Raw genomic sequence first — 24394 nt, 5'->3', positions numbered from 1 at the left:
TGTCCCTCTTAATTCCAATAGTATCCTGCCATCACATTTAAGGGAACATTCAATGCTGTATGAAAATAACTTACACAACAAAGAAAAGATATCATAACTTACATGGAAGAGAATTATGGTAATCATTAGTGTGAGGACCGTAAACAAAAGGCTTTAGTAGTTGGTGGAAAATTTTTGATTTAGACAAACAGAGCTCGTGAAAACAAATATTTTGAAAATAAAAATAAGCATACACAAGACATTAGGTGAATATCATCACTGTCAGTGAAACTTAAGTGTGGTTAGAGCGCCTTCCTGTGGTGGTTGCGCACCTTGCATGATGGAAAATTGCCGTGTCGGTCGGTAGTGAATTATTTTCTTTTAAAATACCCAGTTTCAGCATTTGAAAATAAAAATGTCTTAAGATGTTTCAATGAAAACACTCCATCTCTCAATGTTTACTTGAAGGAACTCGAAATAGTGTCCAATTAAAATATATTTTCATCTAAAATACCTAGTATGACACACATTCAACAAAATCAGTTACTTGGGGAAAAAAAAGACCAAATTAATAATTCATTTTTTAAATGTTTAATTTATTCATTTTGACATATACATCAACACAGAAGCATTGAAAATTACATGCATTTGCATACAATTCAGAATATACAGTGTACTACAAAGCAATGATACACCAGGGTAAACAAATAAAGACTTGCATAAATAGTATTGTTTAAAAAGCAGGTAAATATTAGTGACGCAATTGTATGTCTTCGATAAACGTGAAAACTTCCCTTTTATGCTTGAAATCTTTGTGTACATAATATTGATATCGGACAGTTTTAATACTCGGAGTTTCTATTCCTCAACCATACAAAGCACCTGTTTAGAGGTTTAGGTTTTCTATGGATCTGCAGTTATTGCTAATGACTTTCGCACCACATTCCAAAATAGCTCATCAAACAACCTTTGGGTGAGAACACAATAGCACACTAACAGACTTCTACTCACCCTTTTCTTTTTAACCTCACTTTTGAGTGAGTGGAATGAGAGCTTTAACTGTGCGTGTATGTTTTTTCGTGGAAATAAATCCCTAACAGATAATGAAGCACTTTTTTTGTCTCTCTTATTTAACTTGTTTAAAGTAAATAAACCATCACAGCCACGTGAGCTCTTCTTAATGGCTTTAATCCTATGTGGTGTGCATAATCCAACAGGCACATCACATTTGAGCACCTCTATGCAATGTAACTAACACATGCATCTTGTGAACCGGGTAAACTCTACCTGAAAAAACTGTGGTACGACAACGTAAAAGTCAATAATATATAGCTGAGTGTACGCGGTCGGTCAGCTGTGTTTGTGATATTGCAGTCGCTGCTGTAGCAGCAGTGAACGCTCACACCCGGCGTCTTGCTGCTCTGACTGTTAGCCTGGCTGCAAAAGGACTTGTAGGAGCAGGATTTCATAACTCCACCTTAAAAGACATAAATTCCCTTCCACTCATTCATTTCTTCTTTGATTAGGGAAAATGTAAATTTGTGTTCCGAATGGCTAAAATCTTTCATATCTTATCCTTATTTGCGATTTCTAGTGTTCGGCAGTATCTAGGGATAATGAAAAACAAAGCAGACATTCTAATATATAGTAATGCCTTGCCACTTTGCAGATCGACTATCACCACATTTCTGCTTGTTTCTGCCAAATATATATGAAAATTTATAATGTTGAAACAATAATACAAACGAGAAATGGGGGGAAAATACGCAAAGCCCAATTACTAGTATTTCACTGCTCCTCAGAGGGCAGTGTCTACCTTCAGGAGTTAAATAAGAATACAGAGGGATTTAAAAGGTACAAATAATATTAAATAGACCATGAAAAACTGTGTCTTAACGTCACGGTTATTCATCTATTGCGGCGGGGCTTGGAACCTATTGAACGCGAAAAACGAGGTTTTACTGTACCACTAACAAATAGAAATTTCCCACAAATAAGAGGTCTGATGAAGTACAATAACTAACTAAAGTGTGACTGGGTGAACCTCAGAACCCCACACTTAGCGATTTTAATTATTGCACAATTTAAACTTTTACACCCTATTTACTAGCTAGAGCAGGGGTGTCAGACTCGGGTTGGTTTGCGGGCCGCTTTAACGTCAACTTGATTTCACATGGGCCAGACCATTTTAGATATAATATTTAGATTTTTTTTAAAAATAAATGGATTAAAAGAACTGGATTAAAAGCCCTGAAAATTCAGTTTTTTATAGATCTAAAACCATGTTTATTTTAGCTTTTTTTAAATATATTTTTAGATTTTACAAAATGATTTTTGAACTAAGAACACAGAAAAAATGGATTTAAAAAATTACAATTATTGATTTAAAAGGGGGGAAATCAGGAAATTTAATATACATCTATACTCTTCATTTTAATTTGATCCTAAAACAGAAAGTCGGCACATGATTTACTTTCCCGGGCCACACAAAATGATGTGGCGGGCCAGATTTGGCCCCCGGGCCGCCACTTTGACACGAGTGAGCTAATTAAGGTATAAAAACGGTGCTACTACTACACCGTCACGCAGTGTTGGACTCACTGTTATGTCCCACAACAACAGCACAAGCATCAGAGAAGCTGGGACATGTTCTTGAACCTTGACGGTTGCAATCTTCATTGTTGGAGCCCATACATGTGTAACATTGTAGGGCTTTACCTGAATATGAGGCAACAGAGGAAAAAGTAGTAGTTATTATGAACATGCACAATTATAAGAATTGAGTACAAATGTTTGAATGCAAATTCCCATCAAACTACCGCCATATTGGTTAAGCCCAGATCGGAATAGAGTTTACAGTATATGAATATTTAGTCGGTTACTAAAAGGCTTTGGAAATGATGTGGTGCATGAGAGGGGAACAACAACCTACATTTATTATTATTATTTTATAAATGCACAGTTCCAGATGTTATTTGATGGGTTACATGATATTTCCTGTCACTGTGTGAAGATGAGTCCCAGCTAGGGAAGTGCAGGTGTTATACTTGGCAAGCACATGCCTCATACTGACTCAAATCAATCCCCACAGCATAAGTGCTCTACACACACGCTAAAAGCATTAGCTCGCAGTCCTATTATAGGATTAGATGTTGAGATTGCACGGTAGTTGATAGACAAGGACTAATTTAAGGCAAAAATAGCAAACATGACAATGCTTCATTTATATAGTGCATGTCTAATAACAACCTATCTAAAAGTAACTAATTTAAAAATAGGAATACATTTTTGTTTAAAAGACTGTATACATTGACAAGGTAGAATAAACTTCACTAGCTAGTGTTCGAAAATTGGAATAGTTATATTACAAGATAGATCAAAATTAACTTACCATTTGATATGAGCAAAACTTCACAAAGCAGGATCAGCAAACTGTATCGTAACGCTCTCATGGTGCTTTTGTCTTGATCCCAGGATGTAAAGCAGGTTGTTGTTCCCGATGAATCCCCCGGCAACCTCACCCAAAACCTAATCTAATCTGTCAGACAAGCTATTATTTAGAACAGATAAGATTAGCAGGCCCTCAATATGTTCACTTTGTTGGAACTTTCCGAGTTACTAACTCCCAAAACGAACACAAAGTACAGTTGTGGAGTTCCATCCTGAAACTGGCGCATCTTTCCTCTAGCCACGCCCATTCTTGTCGTGAGCGCTCACCATTTTCCTTTTCTGCTCAATGCCGTATTGTTATGTGCAAAACAACACCCAATTATAAATGTCATTCATTTAATGACAATGGGATAAAGTATTTAAGTATGCAAAAAGTGGAATTCTTATACCTCTGATAATTGATTTTTAAAGGACATTTTATAGTTACAGCCACTTTGTGATGTTGGTTATACCATGTACGTGATAATGGTTTTAATGCCAGGCAAATTGAGACGTGCCCCCGTGTGAAGTGGCACCTTTCCAGCAATATTGACTTTTAAATTACATTTTTCTCAATTAAATATTAGAAAAATGAAATTGTGGGTTTTCCAGGTTCTTAGGTTTTCCAATTCTTAAATAGAGTTCTCTCCGCTGAGATGGAGACGGTTAATGTAAAATAACCTCTGAACTTTTCCTACAAAACTGAACTTTGTAATAGTTTTTCTATTCGTTTACATATGCAATGATCACAGACACCTAATACATACATACTGTGTATATTTTTTTGTAAAATTCATCAAGTGACCTAGCTACACAGAGGGCACAGAATAAAACAGTTGTCCTTTAGTTTATAACTTCATATATTGTAAAAAAAACATGTTTTATCAGTCCAAAAATACAGTGTATTAACCTGGAGGATTTTTCGCAACAGTTAAATATTAGCAAAATAACAGTTTTTTCCCTTCTTCAATAAATAGGGGCTTTTCGTTGGGATGGAAACAATGGTGTTATTTTTCCCTATAATGTAAAATGACCTCTGAACTTTTTCAACAACATAGCATTTTGTAATAGTTTTTCTATTTGTTTAGATATGCAATGATCACAGACACCTAATACTATGTATAATTATTTTGTAATATTCACCAAGTGACCTAGCTATACAGAAGGCACAGAAAAATAACTGTTGTCCTTCAGTTTAATAACTTCATACATTGTCAAAAACAGGTTTTATCGCTCCAAAAATACAGTGTATTAACCTACTGAAAATGTGCCATTACAACACAGCATACAAAAAAATACAAACTTTTTTTGCAATCAGACTACTTCCTGACTTGAGTATAATCAAAATATATATTTACAGACACAAAACATCCTAAACTAGCATATGCATTATCTGCACTTTGACATATTGTGCAAAGGTCAAATCAAACAGGTCACCTCTTGCACAGATTATGTACAGACCAGTTACTGTATTTCCAAATAAGTCCCTTACTTGATGACAAAAATACTGCAAGAAAACTGACCTCCCAGCAATTTGTTGTTGTGAAATTGCCTTGTTTACGGCTTGTTGTCGTTCGATGTCTCGGTCTGCTTTGGAAGCAATGCTGCCCAGGGATCCTCCAACATGGACGGACTAAAGTACCGCTCGATGGACTCGGACGTCTCACGCTGGAAACAAAGGAAGAACTGGCTTGTCATTTCATTAACGTAACAGTTTCTTTGTTTTTACAGTTTTCATCTTTTTTATATTACATTTTAATATTTCTTAATACTTTATACCTTTTACTTCAATGTTTTCATGACCTTTATGACTCGACTCCAACCATCTCGTGTGAGAGGCAGTCATCGATCTATTACCTTAGTTTCTTTATGCTAGTCCTGGACACCATTCAGGCCAGGAAGGCTATTGGTCCTGATGATCAGCCATAAACTACTGAGGGACTGTGCAGATCATCTTGGAAGAGTTCATTCTACATATTTTCAACCACAGCATCAGTCTGCAGAAGGTTGAAGGTTTTATCTAGGCCTACATTATCTTTTCCTGTGTCTGTGCTTGCTACTGCTACAAACTGAATTTCCCAAATACGGGATGAATAAAGTTGAATCTATTTGGAAATCTTAACATGGTGACCAAGTATTCAAAGTCAATTTGCAATTGGTTGGACTGAAAAAAAAGTAAAATAAATGGCATGGGGTTACTTCCCTTAATTTTGGGGCATTTACAATACACTTACGTTTCAGCTCATCGTCTGCCATTGACGACGTAGGACGTCCTTTCATACGTTTCGAGTTATTACTAGTTATATTTCCCAATGAAGATCCTTTTTAATGGACGGTACGGTTTAGCCACCTTAGTGTTCTGATTTCATTAATTCGTATATTTTGTAAATTAGATTGTTTTCAAATGTAGGACGAGATTTTGATATTTGAAATGTTTTTTTTTTTGCCATTGGAAACGAGTGGTGCATTGATTGCCCAAAAATTGCGTTTTGGACAGAATATAAAAGTCATTAGAGCTTTCCCAAATTAATAAAAATGTTGAAATTCACCTGATTTGAAGCTGGTGTAAAGTTAGACGGCGACCCGAAACTGTTTCGCCCTCGTGGCTTCTCTCCGTAGTAACGGCCGCCGCTTCCGGACATAGCCGGAGAGCCGCCGAAACTCCGTCTTCCCCCACCGGACCTATACGGGGAGCCTCCCCTCTGCCCCCGGTTAAAGCCAGGGGAAAACGGAGGAGAATTGGGCGAGTGCTCGTGGTAACCCCGGCCAGAACCACCGCGATGTATTGGGCCTCTATAGGGTGAGCGACCCCAACCCGAAGGCGGGGAGGAAAACCCTTCGTTCCACCGAGGTCCAGACGGATGCCCATCCATGTTGATTGAAAACTGAAAACAATTTCCTCCACGTGACGAACACCACCCGGAACAAGAAATATCCCTCGTACGGAAAAAAAACCCTGTTTATAACTGCAGCGCCACCCAGTGGTCACCTCACACCACTTGTTTTCCCACAAAGCTGTTTCAAGCAAATCTTTTTTTTGGTCATAATCAGATATATTGTGTTCTTTTGAATAGTTAAACCCTCTTTTCATGTAATGTTCCAGTAGGTTTAATTAGCCATTTTGACATATTCTGAAGTGGTGGGCAAAATTGTTGTTGCTAATTGTTTAGTCTCAAAAAACAGTCGGAATGTTCCCAAAATATAAATTTAACCTTTGTTGAAACCATGTTTAATGATGTTTTTTTTGGGCCACTTTAAAAAAAAACTCAAGTCACTTCCCCCACAGGTGAATAAGCTCCATCATTGCATTTGTTTTAACCGACAATAAATCATACATAAATAAATTACGTCTTAAATTGACATCTTTTATTGCACTTTGTAAGCAGATGCTATACAGCAGCTGTGTAGACAACTTTTAGTCATAAGAGTGACACAACCACCCAAGCAGGACTGCAGCACATCTGTATACAGTCACAATTAGTTTGGTTTATATCAAAATAAAATAATAAAAATAAAGTCCAAGAATATCCTCATGATTGCTATGACAAGTATGACAAATATCTACAAAGTTACATGAAGAAAACACAATAATGTAATAATTAAAACAAAAATAATCATGTTTGTTTCACACGGAGCACACATCTCATCCCTAAATAACACTTTCTACATTGTATACAAAATAAAGCAAAAAGGGTTTTGTCTTCTCTTGCATGCAATAAGCTACTGAGTTTTCTACTCTAAGCATTGATGAATTGTATAAAATGGGTCAATGCTCCATTTTCTTTTTTGGAAGAGGCATTACAGTGGGTAAACAGTCTTCTCCCTCAGTGGCTGTCATGGCAACAATAAATCCCACAGGCAATCATCATCATATGTTCATTTGCACACACACACTCATACACACAGATAATCACACACACACGCACACACTGATATCAAAGTAATTGACTTGGGAGTATATTCCAAAATTTGAAACGACAACCCTGATACAGAACAATACAGTGATACATCAAAAATATACAGAGTGATTAAAGAAAACTGTCCGTGTTCATCCTGTACGTACATGGTCAGTAGAAAATTCAAACAGTGTGGTTTCTAAAGTCCTCCTAAGCATGTTTTCCCTCCCACTGAAGCTACTCACATGTGAACAAGGCTGGTTGCGTAAGACTGATTCACAATGGTGTCCGTTTGCTAACACCTGCCCATTTTGGCTATTAACTCATCGCAGATCTTCGTTAACTCCTCGATCTCTTTGTTCTGAAAAATAAACAGTTTTACAAACAAATCATGAATTGAGGAAAGAAGAAAAGCCTCCCATATTTGCAAAAATCACTTCTAATTAAATGCAACTTTAAAAGTCAACATCTGAGGGCACTCATTGAATTAAAGGAGTTTTTCAAGCTATTTACATTTAGCGTCATTGATCTGTTTTCTGTAGAATTGAGAGCATTCCTCTTTCGGTACATTGCGTCCATTGTGCGGAGCCTTTTAAGTGATCAAAGGTCAGATAAAATGCTCAACCAACAGACCTTTTGTTCCAAAGTGCGCTCCAGAGAATCCACTTTCATCTGCTCCTTCCTCAGACTGGCTTGGTGGGCTGCCTGCTCCTGCTTGGACTTGACCCTCACCTGAGCTATTTCCGAATTAGCCCTGGAAACACAAGAGACCCTTTTCTAGAACTCCCATAAGCTCCAGGTTTGGAAACAGTTCATAAAAAGGATGAATGTTTCTCAAATCAAATCAATCATCTATTGTTTTAATTGTCTTTCTTTCGATAAATAGCAATTGAAAAAAATTAACATGCCAACTTACTTGTCTAGCTTCTCCTCTGCATGAATTTTCAAAGCTTGGTATCGCTGTTCCTCTTTACGGACCCGAGACAGATATTCTTGAGCGCATTTCTTCAAAACCTCTTCATTCTAGACAGGGTGACACACACCTACTGCGTCAAGTTTACGATTCTATCCGCCACGTCATATTTCTGCAGAAATGTGTCAGATTGATTCATATGCTGGAGATTACCTACAACGTCATGAACGCAGCAAATTTTGTCATAGCTGCAGGCGGTGTCACCTAGCCTTAATGTCTAAGTAAAACAAAAAACATACTACGTTACCTTGCGGAAGCCCTCAAGCACATCTTTCATCTTCTGGTAGCGTCGAAAGAGGTCGGCCAGTGACTTTTCCACAGAATTGAGGTCGGCTAAGGCCTGGTCCTTTTCCACAATCAGCTGTTGAATGGTGTGGTGGGAAAGAGACTTCTCTTTCTGGTCATCTTCTAACATGTGCACAAATATAGTAAATGTATCAGAGAATTTGATGGAGAAATAGACATTTAAAACATGTAACACATTTGTAAAATGTTTTAGGTTGACAGTTTATATACACTTGATAGATTATGTTAATTAGAGAAGGACAATGAAAAATGGGGGCATCCATGATAGAAAAAGAGGGGTTAATTTTATGTTAAATGTCATTATGTCAGCATAATCCACGGAACCATTTCAAAACATTTTGATAATATTATTGATAACATTTGTTTTGTGGAAATTCACACTGGTTTTGTTGTAATTATCGCAGTTAGCACCTGTATTTCAGTAATTCTTAAAAGCACTAGTGGTTGGATAATATAAAAAAAAGGATGATACACTTTTAGCCGACTAAAAGGTAAAGTGCCTCAAAACACTGCAGGTGTAAGACATATTCTTGTAATTGCAACTTCATCACTTAAATACTTGACATTTCTTTTTTTTTTTCCATCTATTAAAAAGCAAACCAAAGTCGCGATTGCTGTAATCAAATAAAGCACGTGGCAGGCGCATCAAACAACATCTTGACCATGCTGGCCTAAAGCTAAAGTGACAAAAATGTTATGGCTTGTACACAAACGAGCATGGTGAGTGAAGTGGAATGACAACAAACAACGTGAGGCAATGCTGGATTCCCCTTTTATGACCAATGATGAGCAGATATGAGCAGGCACACACAACTTGAAGTCTGCAGTACTCACCTGGCATGCCTGTCAGAGTTATCAAAAAGTAAGAGGCAAACATAGGAGCAGAACAGAAACAAGGGAGTGCGTTAAATCAAGCTGGGAGCCGACAAGGCGTGTGAGAGAAGAGCTTTAGCAAAGTGTGACAGAGTATCAGATTTCCAAAGTTCTGTAAAAAGACATCAGCAAGCACCCAAGCTGGCATAAATTTCTAATTTGCAGTGCGGCAAAAAGTGGCATTGGGAATTGTGATTCAAAACAAGATTCATGTGCATTCAAACAGCTTGTGGAGCTCTTTGTGCAAACTCACCTATCATCTGCGCAATAGTCTTCTCATACTCAGAAACGATTCTCCTATGGAAAAGAATTGGGATGTTATTAGACGGAAATATGGCTCGGCACTTCATATATTTCAGCAATGGGTGTTGCTTGAAAACCTGAAAAGCAAAACGACTAACATTTGAAATGCCCTTATCTTTGTTTTTATTTGCCTTCTTTTTTTGCTCGCAATAAACTTGATTGAAATTGGAAAATGTAAGAGGATTCATAGTCCCCGTCCTCCCATCCTTCTTATCCTGGTAATCATCCATATGAAATAAGCCAAGACTAATTGAAGCTTCTGCTAGCTGGACCCTGACCCACCACCTTCTGATTGCCATCAATGTTACTAGATATCAAAATTAAACCACAGACATTTACGCAATTATTTTATTAGTTCAATAAGAGCATTCTCAAAGCTGTGGCATTTTGCTTTGCAGGGCTATATTCATGACAATTCAAACCTCCAAATAATACCTCATTTCTTGAACTTCCTGTCGGCTGTCTTCATATTTCCTCTGCCACTCCAGCACCTCCCTTTCTTTTGTCAGAATCTAAAACAGGAAGCATCTTAATGAATTTGGTGTGAAAGGCTCGTGGATACAAAAACAACACCATGTGACCCATATTTGGTATAATCAAAATATATGTAAGCTGATTTTATAATTTAGAGGAACTCTTTCAGTGCCAATGGTGTGGCTGTTTTTATCATTCTGGTGTGAATTTAAATTTGTTTGTCACTAGAAGACGCCTCGTCTATTTGAACTGGGAGAGCGGCCCCCCGCAGTTCAAATGGAATGGACATCTATCGCTGTCAATGGGAACCATTGTGTTCATAATAATGCCAGTATATATTTGTGATGGCCATTTATGGTGATTCTAAAAATTTAACAGGGAAAACACTGTACCATATATAGCAAGCAAACTTTGGAAGAAACATTAACAAAGTATTTTCCAAATTTTAGCAATATGAGCTCCATGAACAAAATTATTATTCTTATTATGTTCTCTCAGGGAACAAAACCCACTTCTCCCCCATAAGATGGATTTGACTTCTTCATGTTACAGTGGCTATACAGTCTGATTGAATCGAATTTATAATAGAAAATTCATAACCAGGCTAAAAAATTCCAGCAAAAAAATCAATAAATAAATAAAATAAATCACATTTGCGCACCTCCTCTTTGGCGATTTCCAACGAGTGGTCAAGGTCTTTAGGAAGATGTGGACTATCTCCGTCAATATAGCTGGGACCGGTCCGGACATACAGCGAGTTCTTGGAGAGCGAAATCTCTGACGTTGAAGAAGCATCTCTGTGCTGCTTCCAGGTTTCAATTGAAAGAAGAGAGAGGAAAGGAAACATAGCCAAGTTACAATCCAGACAGGTTTGAACACGCTGCCCCCGGCTGGCTACTCTGACCGCTCTCAAGGGGTCGGGGGGTAACCTCAACCCGAGCTACAGGGTGTCATATGTAAATGAGGCAGGCTAGCAATGTTCCTGAAGACTTGGTCAGCTGCAGTATGAATTGATGGAACAGTCTTCATAGCCAAGTGATTGGCTTGTTAGAAAGCATAGCTTGTTTGCGATTGGTACAGGCAGAGGAGGAGGGCAGAAAACACATACTGTATAAAAAAGAGGGGGGGATGAGATAGCAGCCTTCACAACATGGCAAACGGGTTAGTGTTATGTTAAAGCACTTTATATATTATTTCTTACAACGGTCAAGTGCTGGCTGATTCCTCACTTCTCTTCAAATTACACCAGATGAGGCCTGACCCAAACGTTAAATTTAATTTTAAAGGGCAGGGTCGATAAACCATGGTACGTTTTAATGTTTAAGGACCTCTCTAGGTCTCTAAAACTATTATGTCCTGAAGGATTTATTCAATGGAGACGGATTAGGCTTAGACCACATGGAGGTAGATAAATGACATTGAGACTTGTATGCAAAAAAGGGACGAGAGGGAGCATCAAGAAAAAGACAGAAAATTGTCTACTTCAACTCTAGACTTCCATTCATGGGGCTTTTTCCTGGCATTGCTTCAAATGTATTTAGTGTGCATACAACAACAACAACAAAATCTTAAATATTGACAGTGGCTGCATTGAATGAGAGTAAGACCACCCCCCTCAGCACAGAGCATTCTGACTTAAATCACATACTAAGTATGATTTCCATCTTGTGATGCAATGCCTCTCATTTGGCAAAAAAGTAGAACACATCACTTTCTGCAGCAAGGTTACTAACAGAGATAAAGTTTACAACATTTCAGGGATGAAAAAGGAGGATGACGGAGACTTTAGTAAAGGATACTACAGTTCTAGGGATATATTTTCTCATGACATATGTAGCAATACAAAAATCTAACACACATACTACAAGGGAGCGACAAAGTGTATTATTTCTAAAAGAGCTAGGGATACACAATGCAGTCGCCTGGTATTTGGACAGTGATTTTGTTGGTTTAAAGCCTAAGAGAATCATGAGTATATTGGCACTTTGTTTTGATCTTTGTGAGAAGTGCAAACATGTAACCTTCATGATATTGTAAAATGAAAATTATTATGCTGCAAATACTGTCTTGTAAAGTGTTTACGCAGCAAAAACACTGGCTGTAGGTATTTTGCGCCTACATCAGTGTTTCCCAACAATTATTGCATCAAGGCATATATTTTGCAGATGTACAAGAGCATATTCATAGTTATTCCTCACTGTCACTATACATTCCAAATCAGCACACTGTTGGGAATCACTGCCCTTTTACAAATTCAGTCTGTACTGAGATGCAAAGCTAGAGGATTGACTGTCAAAATGTCCAAGGACTGAGCAGACGTGGTACAAGGATGGGTTACATATAAGTGTTCCTCTTACTTTCAGTAAGGGTGAACCGTTGATGTTCCACCGTCGTGTGCTGGGTTTCTTAAGGCGCGACTGTGAAATGTGTGGGACAACGCTTGTGAGAAGCACTCAGAGTGGTGTATACAAAGCATAATCGGTAACCGTGAGACTGAAGTTAAGCACTTGTGTAAAATATGTCAGAGGAAATACTGCTATATATTCCAACGCTGACAATAAATTGGGGATTTAAAAACCGGAGTAACTGATTGACATCTACTAAGAGACCATATCTGATTTTTTTTGGTACTCTCTCCATTTGAGGAAAAAACGGAATAAGGAGCTTTCCTAATAAAAATATAGTTTGACACCCTGTAATTCTTTCTTTTAGAATTTAGAATCTGTTTGTTAGCAGTTTTAGTAACACTAAATTCACAGAATGTTATAAAAGGAACAACCCAACAAAAGATGTCAATGATAAGCAATGAATGCCTTAACTGCTTCTCCAGTACAAGAATATACATAAGCAGTTGCATTCAAGCCGCCTGTAAACAGCCAACATGCAAAAAAGAGGCAGAATGGCACCAAACTCTGTTCCTAGGGGGTCAGCCTGAAAATACTTTCTGCAAGTTTTTCTAGATGAGGGAGACTTGACACTGGACTCTGCAGTGGTTCACTGAAAATGGTGTGTTTAAGGACAGGGATACTCATGCACCATTTCTACAGCGCTGGTCATCAAGATGCATCCTGGCAAAATCCCTTCACCCCGCAAACACACACACACACACACACACTTACAGCAGGTGCAGGCTAAATCAGCGGAGTACCTGGGGGGCTACATTGGAGAGAGAGGGGCACTGAGAGATGTTTTTGGCTACTTGCAGAGCTTCTATCCTCAAAGCAGCAAGCACCAGCTCCTCCTGGGCCGCACAATTTGGGGGAGTTGGGGGTGCGACCCAAGGATGTGAAAGTAAGGGAAAAGCATATAGAAGACTTGAGTTGGTCACACACACGCACGCAACACTTGGCACACTTCACTTATAAGCTATCACAAAAAGGGAGGAATGAAAAGGAAAGGGTGGAATGTTTACACAGAAAAACACACACAAAAAAAGGAAAATGAAACGTGAAAGTTATCAGGTTGTTAACACACCTGTAGTTTTTGGGCGAACACATTAGGGTTGGTCTCAGCGAGGTCAGGCTCCAGGTACTGCACAGGATCGTCACACTCAGACAGTCTTTCTAACAGTGACGCGGTCAGGACGGAAGCAGGGATCTCTTGGCTACTGAGCTATAGTGAATGACCGGGATGGGGTGGGCAAAGGGCGGAGGGGTTGGTTGAGGTCAGCGTGGTACAGCAAGCGCTCAGAAGCTGAACTAGGAATGTGTTTAGTGTGGATTTCCATATCCTGTTGTCAACCTGACTAATGAGGATCTTACTGGGGGCGTACTTGTGGTTATCTAACTGTTGTAGCCACACAGTCATGGGAAACATACCTTAACTTAAATTAAAGGACAGTGGAATGACAGCGATGTTTTTTTAACTCCACAAACAATCAGCTGTACAGTATACAAATCTACCACATTCATCCCAACATATATTTATGTTTTTCCAACACACCTGCTCATCCCTCTCCGTGCTTTGGGTTCGACTGAGCACTTCGCTTTCTCTTTTCCTGCCTTTATCTCCAGCAGATCCCTCAGGACCAGGCCTGGCACTTAGGACTGGGGACTTCATACTGGCTGTTATCTGAGCTTCCATTTCCTCAAAGCTCCTACAGAGAAAAAGTGAACATTCACTTTCAAATTGTAAAGCTTGGTTCATGTAAAAATGCAGAAATAAAATGTCAACTTCACGATGACAGACGTACCCTGTACATGGGGAGTTGGGTTCAGATCCATGTGCATCTGTATCCTTTGGTACGTTGTTGGATAACGAGTCCAATTTAAGGTATAAGGATGGTTTCTTCACAGAGAGCGGCTTCATACACGAGACAGTGTGTTGGCAACATATTTTTGATTTTATTAAATAAAAACTGATCATACCGTTGATACATCTTAGATAACATACTCACAGGTGAAGAGCCAATCTTTTCCATGTATTCTATTTCATAATCTGGCACTGAAAGGCAGAAAAGGATATATCGGATGCAAATGAATGAATTTTTCGTTAAAAAAATAATCTGCAATACGGGATGAAATAAAGTTGTAATGATCTAATCTAAATATTTTTGTTTTTATTTGAGTTTAAAGGTGAATGTACAAGATCGGCACAGGTAGCCGAAAGTATGTCTCACCTGAAGACTGAAGACTTCTTTCATTAACAAATGATGTCAGATCTGACGGCTGAGGGAAATCTTGTTGGTCAGAGTTCAGTTCTGCATCCACATCATGCAAGCCTCCCCACTTGTGAGTGGTGGAAGAGGCCAACTTTTCCTCATCCGTTGCGTGGTCGTCCTGTGGTTGAATGGAGGCAGGATCATCGGCATCCTGACGTACAAAGAAATCAAGTTAGACAGAACTAATACAGCAAAGTACAGTGATATAACGGACGCCTGAGTTTACCAGTGAGCTGTCGGACAACTGTGATTTCTTTGGTGATTTCTTCACCCTGAAAGTGTTACTTAGGGAAAAGAAAAGTCATACATTATGTTCATCATTCTTTACAATTTCTAACTTCTTCTAGCTTTTGATTCTCGAATGTTTGCAAAGCCGTAAGATTTAAAAATCTATTTGATTCTTGCTTTGGAAAACAGTCAACTTGCCAAGCTAGCAGGTTGGTTAGGAGGATATCCATGACAAAAAAAATATCATCAGTTGTTACAGGAGGCATGAGGCAAAATGTAGAAAGCATTAAACAAAATCTCTAATATTCCAACACTAATTGATGGTTTGTACCACTTAGAATTGGATAATTAAAAAGCATCATCAAAGGGGTGGGGGGGTCTGCCAATTATATTATTACGCAGTATACATGATTTGATGTAGTTAATTATTGCCAGAAGGTTTTCCATTGCTTAGTCCTCAAGAGCACCAAAATATTACAGATGTAAAATGTTTCCTAAAGTATATTCAAGTAATACTTTGTGGTACAAGTTATTTGGTAAAAATGACAATTCCCATATCTGATAAATGTGGATCCTAGTATTTTATTAAAAATTCGAAAACAGAGCCACATTGAGGCTACTGGATTAGAATTTAGATCAAACATTTAATTAGCATGTCATCTAGCCTGTGTGTATTGTTACTGTAAATAAGATAAGTTGACAACTTGTTAGGTGTTTAGTGTTGTCACGGGTGTTGAAATATTAAAGTATAAAGCGCTTTGATGACCCACCAAAAAATAAGTAGCGATCATGCGGTTTTATAGGGATCCTGATGAAACTGAGAGGGAAATATGGTAAATAGTTGCATTATCCCTGTACTTACAACAAACAACATAGACTTGAAGCACCTCTGGACTTCCTGTGATATGAGAATACAGTACATAGCATGGATATGTAAAATCTAAAATCTACGCACCTGTGATCAAATGCCAGGAGGGGGATTGTGTAAAAAAATCTGATATTGACAAATAGTTAAAAAAAGGAATGTAGGCGATAAGCTGCGTAATGTAATTGAAAACTAGACATCCTAGGGAAGTAAAAATAAACAAATATAATCTGCCATTTGTACAGAATTGTGTAGACTTTTCATAGCCACTGGTCCAGGTGACTTCAGAGAGACAAAAGCCAGTAGGGTAAAGAAGTGAAGGGCATATTTTACAGCAAAACTAATGCAAACAAAGAGACAAAACACAACCGACAGTGTCGATACCTTGAGTGTCAATACTTAACTTACGATTTGATAGGAGCTTTCTTTTTTTTGGCTGGTTTGTTCTGATTTTGATCCTCCAAATCCCCGATACGGTCATTGTCATTTTCCAAGTCGTCATTTGACAACAACTCAAAGGAGGCTGAGGCTTTAGGAGGTGAGGACGCTATCTGGTTGGAGGATTTAAAACGGTCCCCTACGGAATCATCAAAATCAAAACTGTAAGAGGGTCCGGATGCTTTGGGAGAGTCGACCACAGCTGTCTTAGTTAAAAATGGATTGAAATTTGGATCGTCCCATTTATTTGATTCAAAGTTGTAAGAACCTTTGGATAGAGGCTTTTCCTCTTCATTAACATTGTGTTCTGACGGAAGGTGGTTGTCCAGTTGCTCCGCCTGCCCCTGATGGGGCTTTTTTAATCCTAGTTTTGGCTTTCTCAGAGGCATTTTGTGACCAGGTTTCTTGCCTAGTTTCTTGGGTGGGGGACAAGCTGCGTGTGATGCCTCACTATTCTCTTCCGAGTAGTCAAACTCCAGTCTCACAGACTCGCGTTTGGGTGGAATGGGATGGTCTTCGGGGCTAATAACCGGTGCTTCAATTGTAGCTGGATGAGGAGACACCCTCAAAGCAGGGATAGGGGAGCTATCTGACGGGGTAGAAATTGGGGCAAATGCTAGGTCTTTGCGACCAAGATCTGGTGAGTTGGCAATCTTACTCCCACCAGTCTTGAAAGGGTCGATGCCCTCAAAACTCTCTGGATCCCATTTGTAGGAGCCACTTGGAGGGACAGGGAGGTCTTCTGTTGCGGGGGGAGGAGAAGGGTTGCTGTTCTTCTGGCACGTGGGTGAGGCAGAGACAGCAAGACTGTCGACTAATTCTGTATGAGTGCTTTCTTCTGGTAGTGGAGGTGGAGAATCTACACGAGTTTTTCTGGTCTTTTTGATGGTTCCTGCAGGACTTCCCCCTAAAATAGGACTACTACTTTCTTTTACCTCCTGTGTCACAGTTTGAGGCTTTGCACGCTTAATGATCTCCGGGGTGCTACTAGTTGAACTGGGTTTCTCTGGGTTGGAGTTCTGCCTCAGAAGAGGCTTCTTCTTCACCGATCCAGGGCGGACTTTCTTAAGCCTGCGGAGTGTTCCTGAGTTGCTTTCGGTGCCTACACTGAAAGATTCTGAATGTGGACGGAAGCCTTGTGTTCCAGATCCATCCAAGTCAAAAGTGTCAAGTTCTCCTCCCTGGAGGCTGAGGGAACGAGTAAGTGGTTGACTTGTTGACTCTGGGGCAACTTTTTCAAAGTTGTATGAGCCACTGGCAGCAATCGGCTTATCCTCATCAAAAACAACAGCGAGGGGATCAGAAATCAAGTTAGACGAAGGATCTCCTTCTGAAGCGTCTTGACCTGAAAAATATGGAGAAAGGAACACCCTGAGTTTATTAGTTTCATTTATTTATACAGAATCTGTGATTAATATATTAAGAATGGGAATTCAATCATCCTTTTGGGACAAAGGATCTGCAAAACATGGTAATCTCTAAGAATGTACTAAAGTGGCTGGTGTTATCGTATTACTTTTGGGAAACAAAAATGTCACAATTGCAATTCTGCTGGGTGAGAGTGTTAATCTACTAAAAATAATCAAGACTCACTTGAGGATTAATAAATCTTCGGAACTAATTACAATAAGAGATCTCCTGTCGATGCAGACAGGAATGTGTAAAGAGGATGAAGAAACTCCAGAAACGTCGACAGCATGGAGCAAAACAAGCGTAATATTGTGTAATTCCTAGGAATACCTTTCATAGCTCTTCTGAGGTTACCTAGACACATTTTTTTTCCTCACCTTTGCCATCAATAGTTAATAGGTGACTTTGCAAATCTGCGGGGCCCTTCACAGGAGTTGTCGATTCAGGGGTCTCGAACGCTCCATCAGAGTCAGAGCTCCTACAGCAAAAAGAAAATCACATATTGAGTCAATTCTGCGTTGAATCAGTCCAACACCTTGACTGTGAAATAATGATCTTCAATGATTTACCAGAGGAAATATATTGGTGTCAACTTGGAATCGATGATTAAAGATGAAAGAAAACGATCCAATATAAATACATTTGTCTTTCCCAGCACAGGCCACAGCACCAAAGAAAAAAACCCATTCTCTTGGATCGATGCAGATGATGATGATTATGGTGTTGTTGAATAGCATGCGTTTCTCGCATCCCATTCTGTCTCACCTCTGCCTGACCAATTCCCTTGCAGTCATAATCATGTTTTCATGATGGGGGCTCCAGGAGAGACGCCGGAACAGTCCTAAAGTCGGATCCAGGTCTGGACTGCCTGCTGCCCCTCCCAGCAGCGTGTCCCAGCCCCAGCGTGCCCACTGCAGTGGAGAGAGAGCCTGCCACGTACTCACCGCCATATCGTCCAAAAAACACACGCCACTGTCTGATATACACGTAGATGCCCACTATTCTGCACAAGTTATCTTCTGCTGTGATTTTCGATATTCAGCTCTTATTTGTTCTATGTTGCATATACGGTATTTTTCACCTATAGAACCCCAGTCAGCTCTCTTTCCATCTGAATGAGACGGCAGACTGCTTGCACTCTCTCACTTCTCTCATCCTTCCTCTTTTCATCGACTTTCCCCCTCCCTGCGCGTCCTTCTCCAACACTTGACTAAATCTAGAAATAACTTCCATGTTTAAAATGTTACCATGGACACAGACACACCCTTTGTTTTTGGGATATCACCACTGTCGCACAACGTAGCTGAATGTGCACTGTGGAATGAGTCCCAAATGGACAATAAATAATAAACTCCATGGCTTTTCACTCAAAGTCCATTAGTAGATGCTGAGATGTGAAAACCCAGAAGCTAGCAAAATAAGTGAGTAAAAAAACCTGATGTTTTAGGTGAGCTACAACAACACAAGAGTAAATGAATTTCTTAATGAATGTTGAGCTATGTTTTATTTTGGGTTAGGTCATGGCACTTATTTCGGTCCCACATGTGCAGTACAATGCTAATTTTAAACACCCCAAAAAATGGCAAACAGTAAAAAAAAAAAAAAAAATTACAACCTCTGGAAAATACTTTGCAATGAGAAATGTGTAGTTTTACGACTAAGAAAAGGAAAGCTGGATTTAAAAGACAATAACCAGGATTTAAAATCTGGATTTATTTCCAAGGTTGATTCTCACCCACTAATGTACAGCAACCTATTGAGACAATTAGTCTTCAAAACTAGTTCAGAACATTTTTTGGGGGGGGTGGTCACCCTGAATAGAAAAAGGATAGACTCCAGCACCTCCAGCATTGAAAATGAATGAATGAATAATGTATTCCACCACCCTTTGCGCAAACCAAGGCTGGACAATCGAGGCCACAGGCAAAGTACGTCTGCCTTGTATTGATGACCAGTCAAAATAAAATCCCAATAGCTTGCAAAAGCATGTTATATGCTGGTTAAATGTTCAGCTCAGAAAGCCATTTTTCCCTGCAACTGCAAAACTGATGTTGTCATAGTAACTGGAATTGCCACCATATGTTTCATTCATGTGAAAATATATTGGTTATGCAAGGCAGTCTTGCAAATGGATTTTACCCAGACAAAGCATGCAAAATATGCAAAATATAAGTGAACAGTGAGAGAGGAAATCAGAACAAACGTAAACAAATGAAGCAGCCACACCCCACAAAATAAATCCAACAGCCATGACACTGGAAAAAGGGTGCGTGGTTTCTTGCAACTGCTCTTCACAAGGATTAACTGATCCCTCTAAATCTGTTTAATCGGTTTTGTGAATGATAATGATCAATAATCTCATCCTATATCTCTACACACTGCATCTAAAGAAATGTTGTTTTCTCTTCCCACTACCTTCTAAACACCAACTTTTTTCCACCTTTTTTTCCCGTGTTACTAAACAATTAAGTGTAAATGAGCGTGAGGCTATCATGTCAATATAGACCAAAGTTTCTTGGTGAATGCATCCCACTAAAGAAGAAAGCAATTTCGATGTGTAAAAGTGGTCCCACTCTGTTCTAGCAAGGTAATAAAGTGGTTGTGTTTGTTCTTCACAGCCATAAATTAGAGGCAAATACACCAACAGAGAAAGCCACTGTTTGTTATGACACTGTGCAACAGTGTCAAGAAAAGTGTTGATGTCGACGGTCATGGGGAATATATGAAATAGCTAATTTTATTTAATAAGGAACGATCTATTTTTAATTACAGCTGTCAAATCGGGATCAGTGCAAGTCAAGGCGTTTTAAAACGTATAACAAGCGATCTAATTAGCTGCGGTTAAGGGTTAAGACAAACAGGATTTCATACAGAGAAGAAAACAATCCGATGAATAATGATTTTCAAAACAATGAAATACATTGGTTTTCCTTCCTGCCTTAAGAAAGAGGTTATCCCACATGGCCTAATCTGACATATTAAGAGCAGGCAGATGGCATATCAAAAACAACAGTGCTGCAAGTGCAGCAAAGACAGGGTTAAAAGGATTATCATTATGATAATGAGATCAGATGCAAGGCACCTCTCAAAAGTCCCAACATCCATCACAACCGACTGTAACACAGCTCTTCGTTTGGATTCAAATTTTGCGTTTTAAAATTTTGTCTCAATATTGAACACAAATACAAGAGCATAAAGAATACATTGATTGCTTGCCAGTAAAATAAACAAAGCAATATGACATAAAGAACAACTTAAACAACCATCTACCTCTCGAGTCCAGATTTAGAAGATTTTTCTTGTAATAAATCATTCATTCCTACATTACAAATGACATCTCTCACATACTCGCTCTGCACGAGTCCTCGCTCCCTAGTGCAAAAGTGTCTGAGCTATAAATAACACAAAATGGAGCATTCTTGCCCTGTCTCTTAGCTCGATTCTCGTCCAGTCATCTTCCTGCACCCCGTCCCCTGTTTCGACTCTGACTTCTGCCCATAGCAACAATGAGAGCAGGCCAAAACATTAGCCCACCAGCTTGAACTTATTCCCTCCATCTGCTCCATATAACATTGATTCACATGTGTACGAATGTGCCTCTGACTGCGCATGTGCACTGATCCCTCTACTATTTACATCACAAAAGCAAAATGACAACAAAGCTCCGTTGACTGTACTGGTTAAAGAGACAAGTTAACGGCTAAATGAAGGGGATGGGAAAAAAAGCAACCAGCCTGAGACTCACATATGTTCTTGAGTAGGACAGGAGGTCTGTCCTTGCTCCATGGATTCGTTGGCTCCCATTCTCAGCTTACTCTGCTCTTTCCACCTGCCACTGTCCACATGCACCTGCTTCCACTTAAAACTCCTTCTTGCATTTGCTGTGATCCTTGCAGCAAGGCAGCAATAGAGGCGAGTACGACCTCCTAGAGCTCTACAGAAGAAAATAACAGCGTCCCGCTCGTCGCATCGATTCACCGGATGATTAAATGCTCGTCAATTTATGCATAGCGTCTCTCATCCTCGGCTTCTGCACACGCCGGAGCCATCGTTCCTTTTATCCCAAGCCCAAAATTGCTGACTCAATTAAGTTCAAGCACAGAGTAATCCAAAACGATACAATAACAATTCAGCTTTCTTCCTGTCTTTTGTCTGTCTGAGGTACCTCGTCCCTTGTTTTTATGTGGCTGAGCTCTATGATGCTGCGCACACTGCCTCCTCCCCCTTCTATTCCCTCTGACACCCCCCACAGCAGCAGAAGATGCCTGTGCCTTTAAAAATTCAAGCAGCCTTTCCGAGGTGACTACCATAGCCATTAAAGAGGGAGTCAAACAATAGCCCATAAAAAAGGCAATGCCTTCATTTTGCCTTTCTTTCACCTCCTGCATCCAAAAGCTTGATGGAAAAAATATGCATACACCCGTAGTGATGTCAGAAGCTAAATCCTTGACAAGAATAGTAGTTATAAGTCATCCAACTTTTGAGGTCCGTCCCATTTCATTGTAGTAGTAGTCATAAGATCCAACTCTATTGTTGCAGCAAATGCAAATAAACAGCCACATCTAGCAAACATATTGCCTCTTAATCCTTAATAGGGCAACTTATTATTCATGGGGACATTCCATTTGGGGTCATGCAGGCTACAATATTAATATTTGGCATACCACTGTGGCCTACATGACCCGAAATGTGAAGTCCAGGTACATTATTAATTTTATATTTTTATGTATTTTATCAAATACCATTATAAATGATTAAAACAAATTAAAATGAAAACTGGCCCAGATAACATGCCCATTTTTTCCTGATAATTTCATGGTATTTAAGTCATTGTGTGCTATTAACAAAAATAGATATCCTATTCATTAAAATGTAGACAACTGGCTGCGAATGCTCATCTTTCATTAAATTATCACTGTCAGCCCTCCCAGTATAAATTAATTGGACTTCTAGTAGCCAACGAGTCAAATATTTGCCCTATAAGGGTTGAATTATCCCACGTCAACCCGAAACAACCACCCACCCACTTTTAATGCTGACTTAGCGAACTCAAGACCGTCCCAGCTGACTTGGGTCAAAGGTCTGGTATATTTTGAACTGAATATATGTGCCAGTCTTATTAACTGAACTCCGCACCAATTTTGAGCAGCATTGTAAAGTCCATTAATGTACTCCACTTTGTCATTTTTAGACATCTGCTATAGAACAAGTCCCATGAGATGGAATAAGAGCTGGAACATGTTTCACTATGTTCCTATCGAGTGTCCAAAAAGAAAAGAGAGGCCTAGGGGTCCGGTCTGAAATTTAAGGAGGATGAATCTGCTATGCATTCATGGAAAGGTGTGTGAATTCGGGCTTACAAAAACAGAAAGTGCCTGCAGCACTGAAAATCTGGGAACAGAGATTCAGGACTAATTTTCACCAAAAATGGGAATAACAATATAATGAATGTGAAAATGAAAGTCGTTCATCTACAATGCAACATCAAGTCAGCTCTCTGGGTCAAATGACATTTTCTTCAATGGGGTATTGCATGTGGGTTATCCAAAAATGTGCATTTAAGGAATGCTAACATAACTAATTAAATGCCACCATTCAAAAATGAAGTTCCTTCTTAGTATGGCCAGGTCAATGTTCAAAGCATGCAACGTCATCTGGTCTTGAATTTCAGCGTCAAACGCAAATCAAAGGCAGTAATAAAATATTCATTGCGCCGTGGAAGTAAGAAATGGTCTTTTCCTTGAAAGATTTATCAGATGGCACACGTGAAATCAAGGTCACTGCCATCAGAACTAAAAGGCTCTTAATAAAGAGATTGACGTTTAGTGTAAGCGGAACTAAAGTAAATTAAACCTCTTGAGCGTAGTAATATTTGGTTGCAAAGGAAAATTTCTATATATTTCCTAATATATACATGATAGATACGGGAACCAGGAGTAAATAGTAAACATTTCTTTAAAAATAACCCACATATCAAGAAATCAAAGAGAGCCAACTTGAACTGAAATAAAACCCCTTGCCAAGTTGACATTAAAAATAACAAAGTGCAATACTAAATCACTATGTAAGGTATTGTGGAAAGAACTGTTCATAAAAATTACAGTGGGTAGAGGTAGCTTGTAATTGGGTCATAGCAAAACAGCAATACTTCAATCAAAAGTCTAAGGAGAAATAAGATATTCAGCCATATGAACATGCAAATGGAGCTTTCAGGGAACCTTAGATATCAATATCAAGTTGTCAAGACAGTAGCAGTATACCTTGCAGTGTTCATAACATCATTTATCTATTTTAAAGTCAACTCTGCGTGCCAAGAGACGTACTACTCAAAAATACGTTTTTTTAAAGGGAACATTTCTATCTGCTGGTTGTAAAAAGTACTGCACCTTGTACTACAAGAAGCGACTAGAGCACTAGAAAAAGTACAAGGCACTGTTTGTGTTGTGGGTAAAACTAATTAGTGCATTGTCCACCGCAATATATTTTTTACAATATGTGAAGTAGACTTGCTTATTACAAATTATTCTCTATTTATTGTCATATTCTGATTTAGCAGCCCA

At 39.1% G+C, this 24394-nt stretch overlaps 2 protein-coding genes across 25 annotated transcripts in view; both read right to left on the bottom strand.

Annotated features, from left to right (window-relative positions):
* The window catches only part of ly6pge (lymphocyte antigen 6 family member pge), a 57806-nt gene extending 51487 nt beyond the window's left edge, over window positions 1-6319 (bottom strand). The window contains exons 1-5 of one of the 2 annotated variants that reach the window (XM_077614222.1): window positions 5958-6319; window positions 4932-5076; window positions 3371-3517; window positions 2581-2697; window positions 662-1456 (exon numbers count right to left, since the gene is read on the bottom strand). In XM_077614222.1, coding sequence (XP_077470348.1) covers window positions 1263-1456; window positions 2581-2697; window positions 3371-3431 — 372 coding nt within the window. In that variant the 5' untranslated portion in view covers window positions 3432-3517; window positions 4932-5076; window positions 5958-6319 and the 3' untranslated portion in view covers window positions 662-1262. Of the gene's footprint in view, window positions 1-661; window positions 1457-2580; window positions 2698-3370; window positions 3518-4931; window positions 5077-5957 lie in introns of those variants that run through there. The other variant, XR_013304036.1, reaches the window with a different exon arrangement.
* A 433-nt stretch (window positions 6320-6752) lies between these two features.
* Window positions 6753-24394, bottom strand: part of tacc2 (transforming, acidic coiled-coil containing protein 2) — a 36127-nt gene continuing 18485 nt past the window's right edge. For 5 of the 23 annotated variants that reach the window (XM_077612536.1, XM_077612537.1, XM_077612538.1 and 2 more), the window contains 18 exons: window positions 18212-18312; window positions 16395-17769; window positions 15984-16019; window positions 15120-15177; window positions 14852-15044; window positions 14630-14676; window positions 14426-14535; window positions 14176-14329; window positions 13708-13845; window positions 13382-13474; window positions 12591-12650; window positions 10895-11038; window positions 10195-10271; window positions 9710-9753; window positions 8525-8685; window positions 8221-8327; window positions 7938-8058; window positions 6753-7665 (listed from right to left, as the gene is read on the bottom strand). In XM_077612536.1, coding sequence (XP_077468662.1) covers window positions 7600-7665; window positions 7938-8058; window positions 8221-8327; window positions 8525-8685; window positions 9710-9753; window positions 10195-10271; window positions 10895-11038; window positions 12591-12650; window positions 13382-13474; window positions 13708-13845; window positions 14176-14329; window positions 14426-14535; window positions 14630-14676; window positions 14852-15044; window positions 15120-15177; window positions 15984-16019; window positions 16395-17769; window positions 18212-18312 — 3085 coding nt within the window. In that variant the 3' untranslated portion in view covers window positions 6753-7599. Of the gene's footprint in view, window positions 7666-7937; window positions 8059-8220; window positions 8328-8524; window positions 8686-9709; window positions 9754-10194; window positions 10272-10894; window positions 11039-12590; window positions 12651-13381; window positions 13475-13707; window positions 13846-14175; window positions 14330-14425; window positions 14536-14629; window positions 14677-14851; window positions 15045-15119; window positions 15178-15983; window positions 16020-16394; window positions 17770-18211; window positions 18313-18599; window positions 19071-21579; window positions 22576-24394 lie in introns of those variants that run through there. The other 18 variants (XM_077612525.1, XM_077612540.1, XM_077612539.1 and 15 more) reach the window with 18 other exon arrangements.

This window comes from Stigmatopora argus, chromosome 11, assembly GCF_051989625.1.
Source record: "Stigmatopora argus isolate UIUO_Sarg chromosome 11, RoL_Sarg_1.0, whole genome shotgun sequence".
Lineage (NCBI taxonomy): Eukaryota > Metazoa > Chordata > Actinopteri > Syngnathiformes > Syngnathidae > Stigmatopora > Stigmatopora argus.
This window is presented reverse-complemented; position numbering and strand designations above follow the sequence as displayed.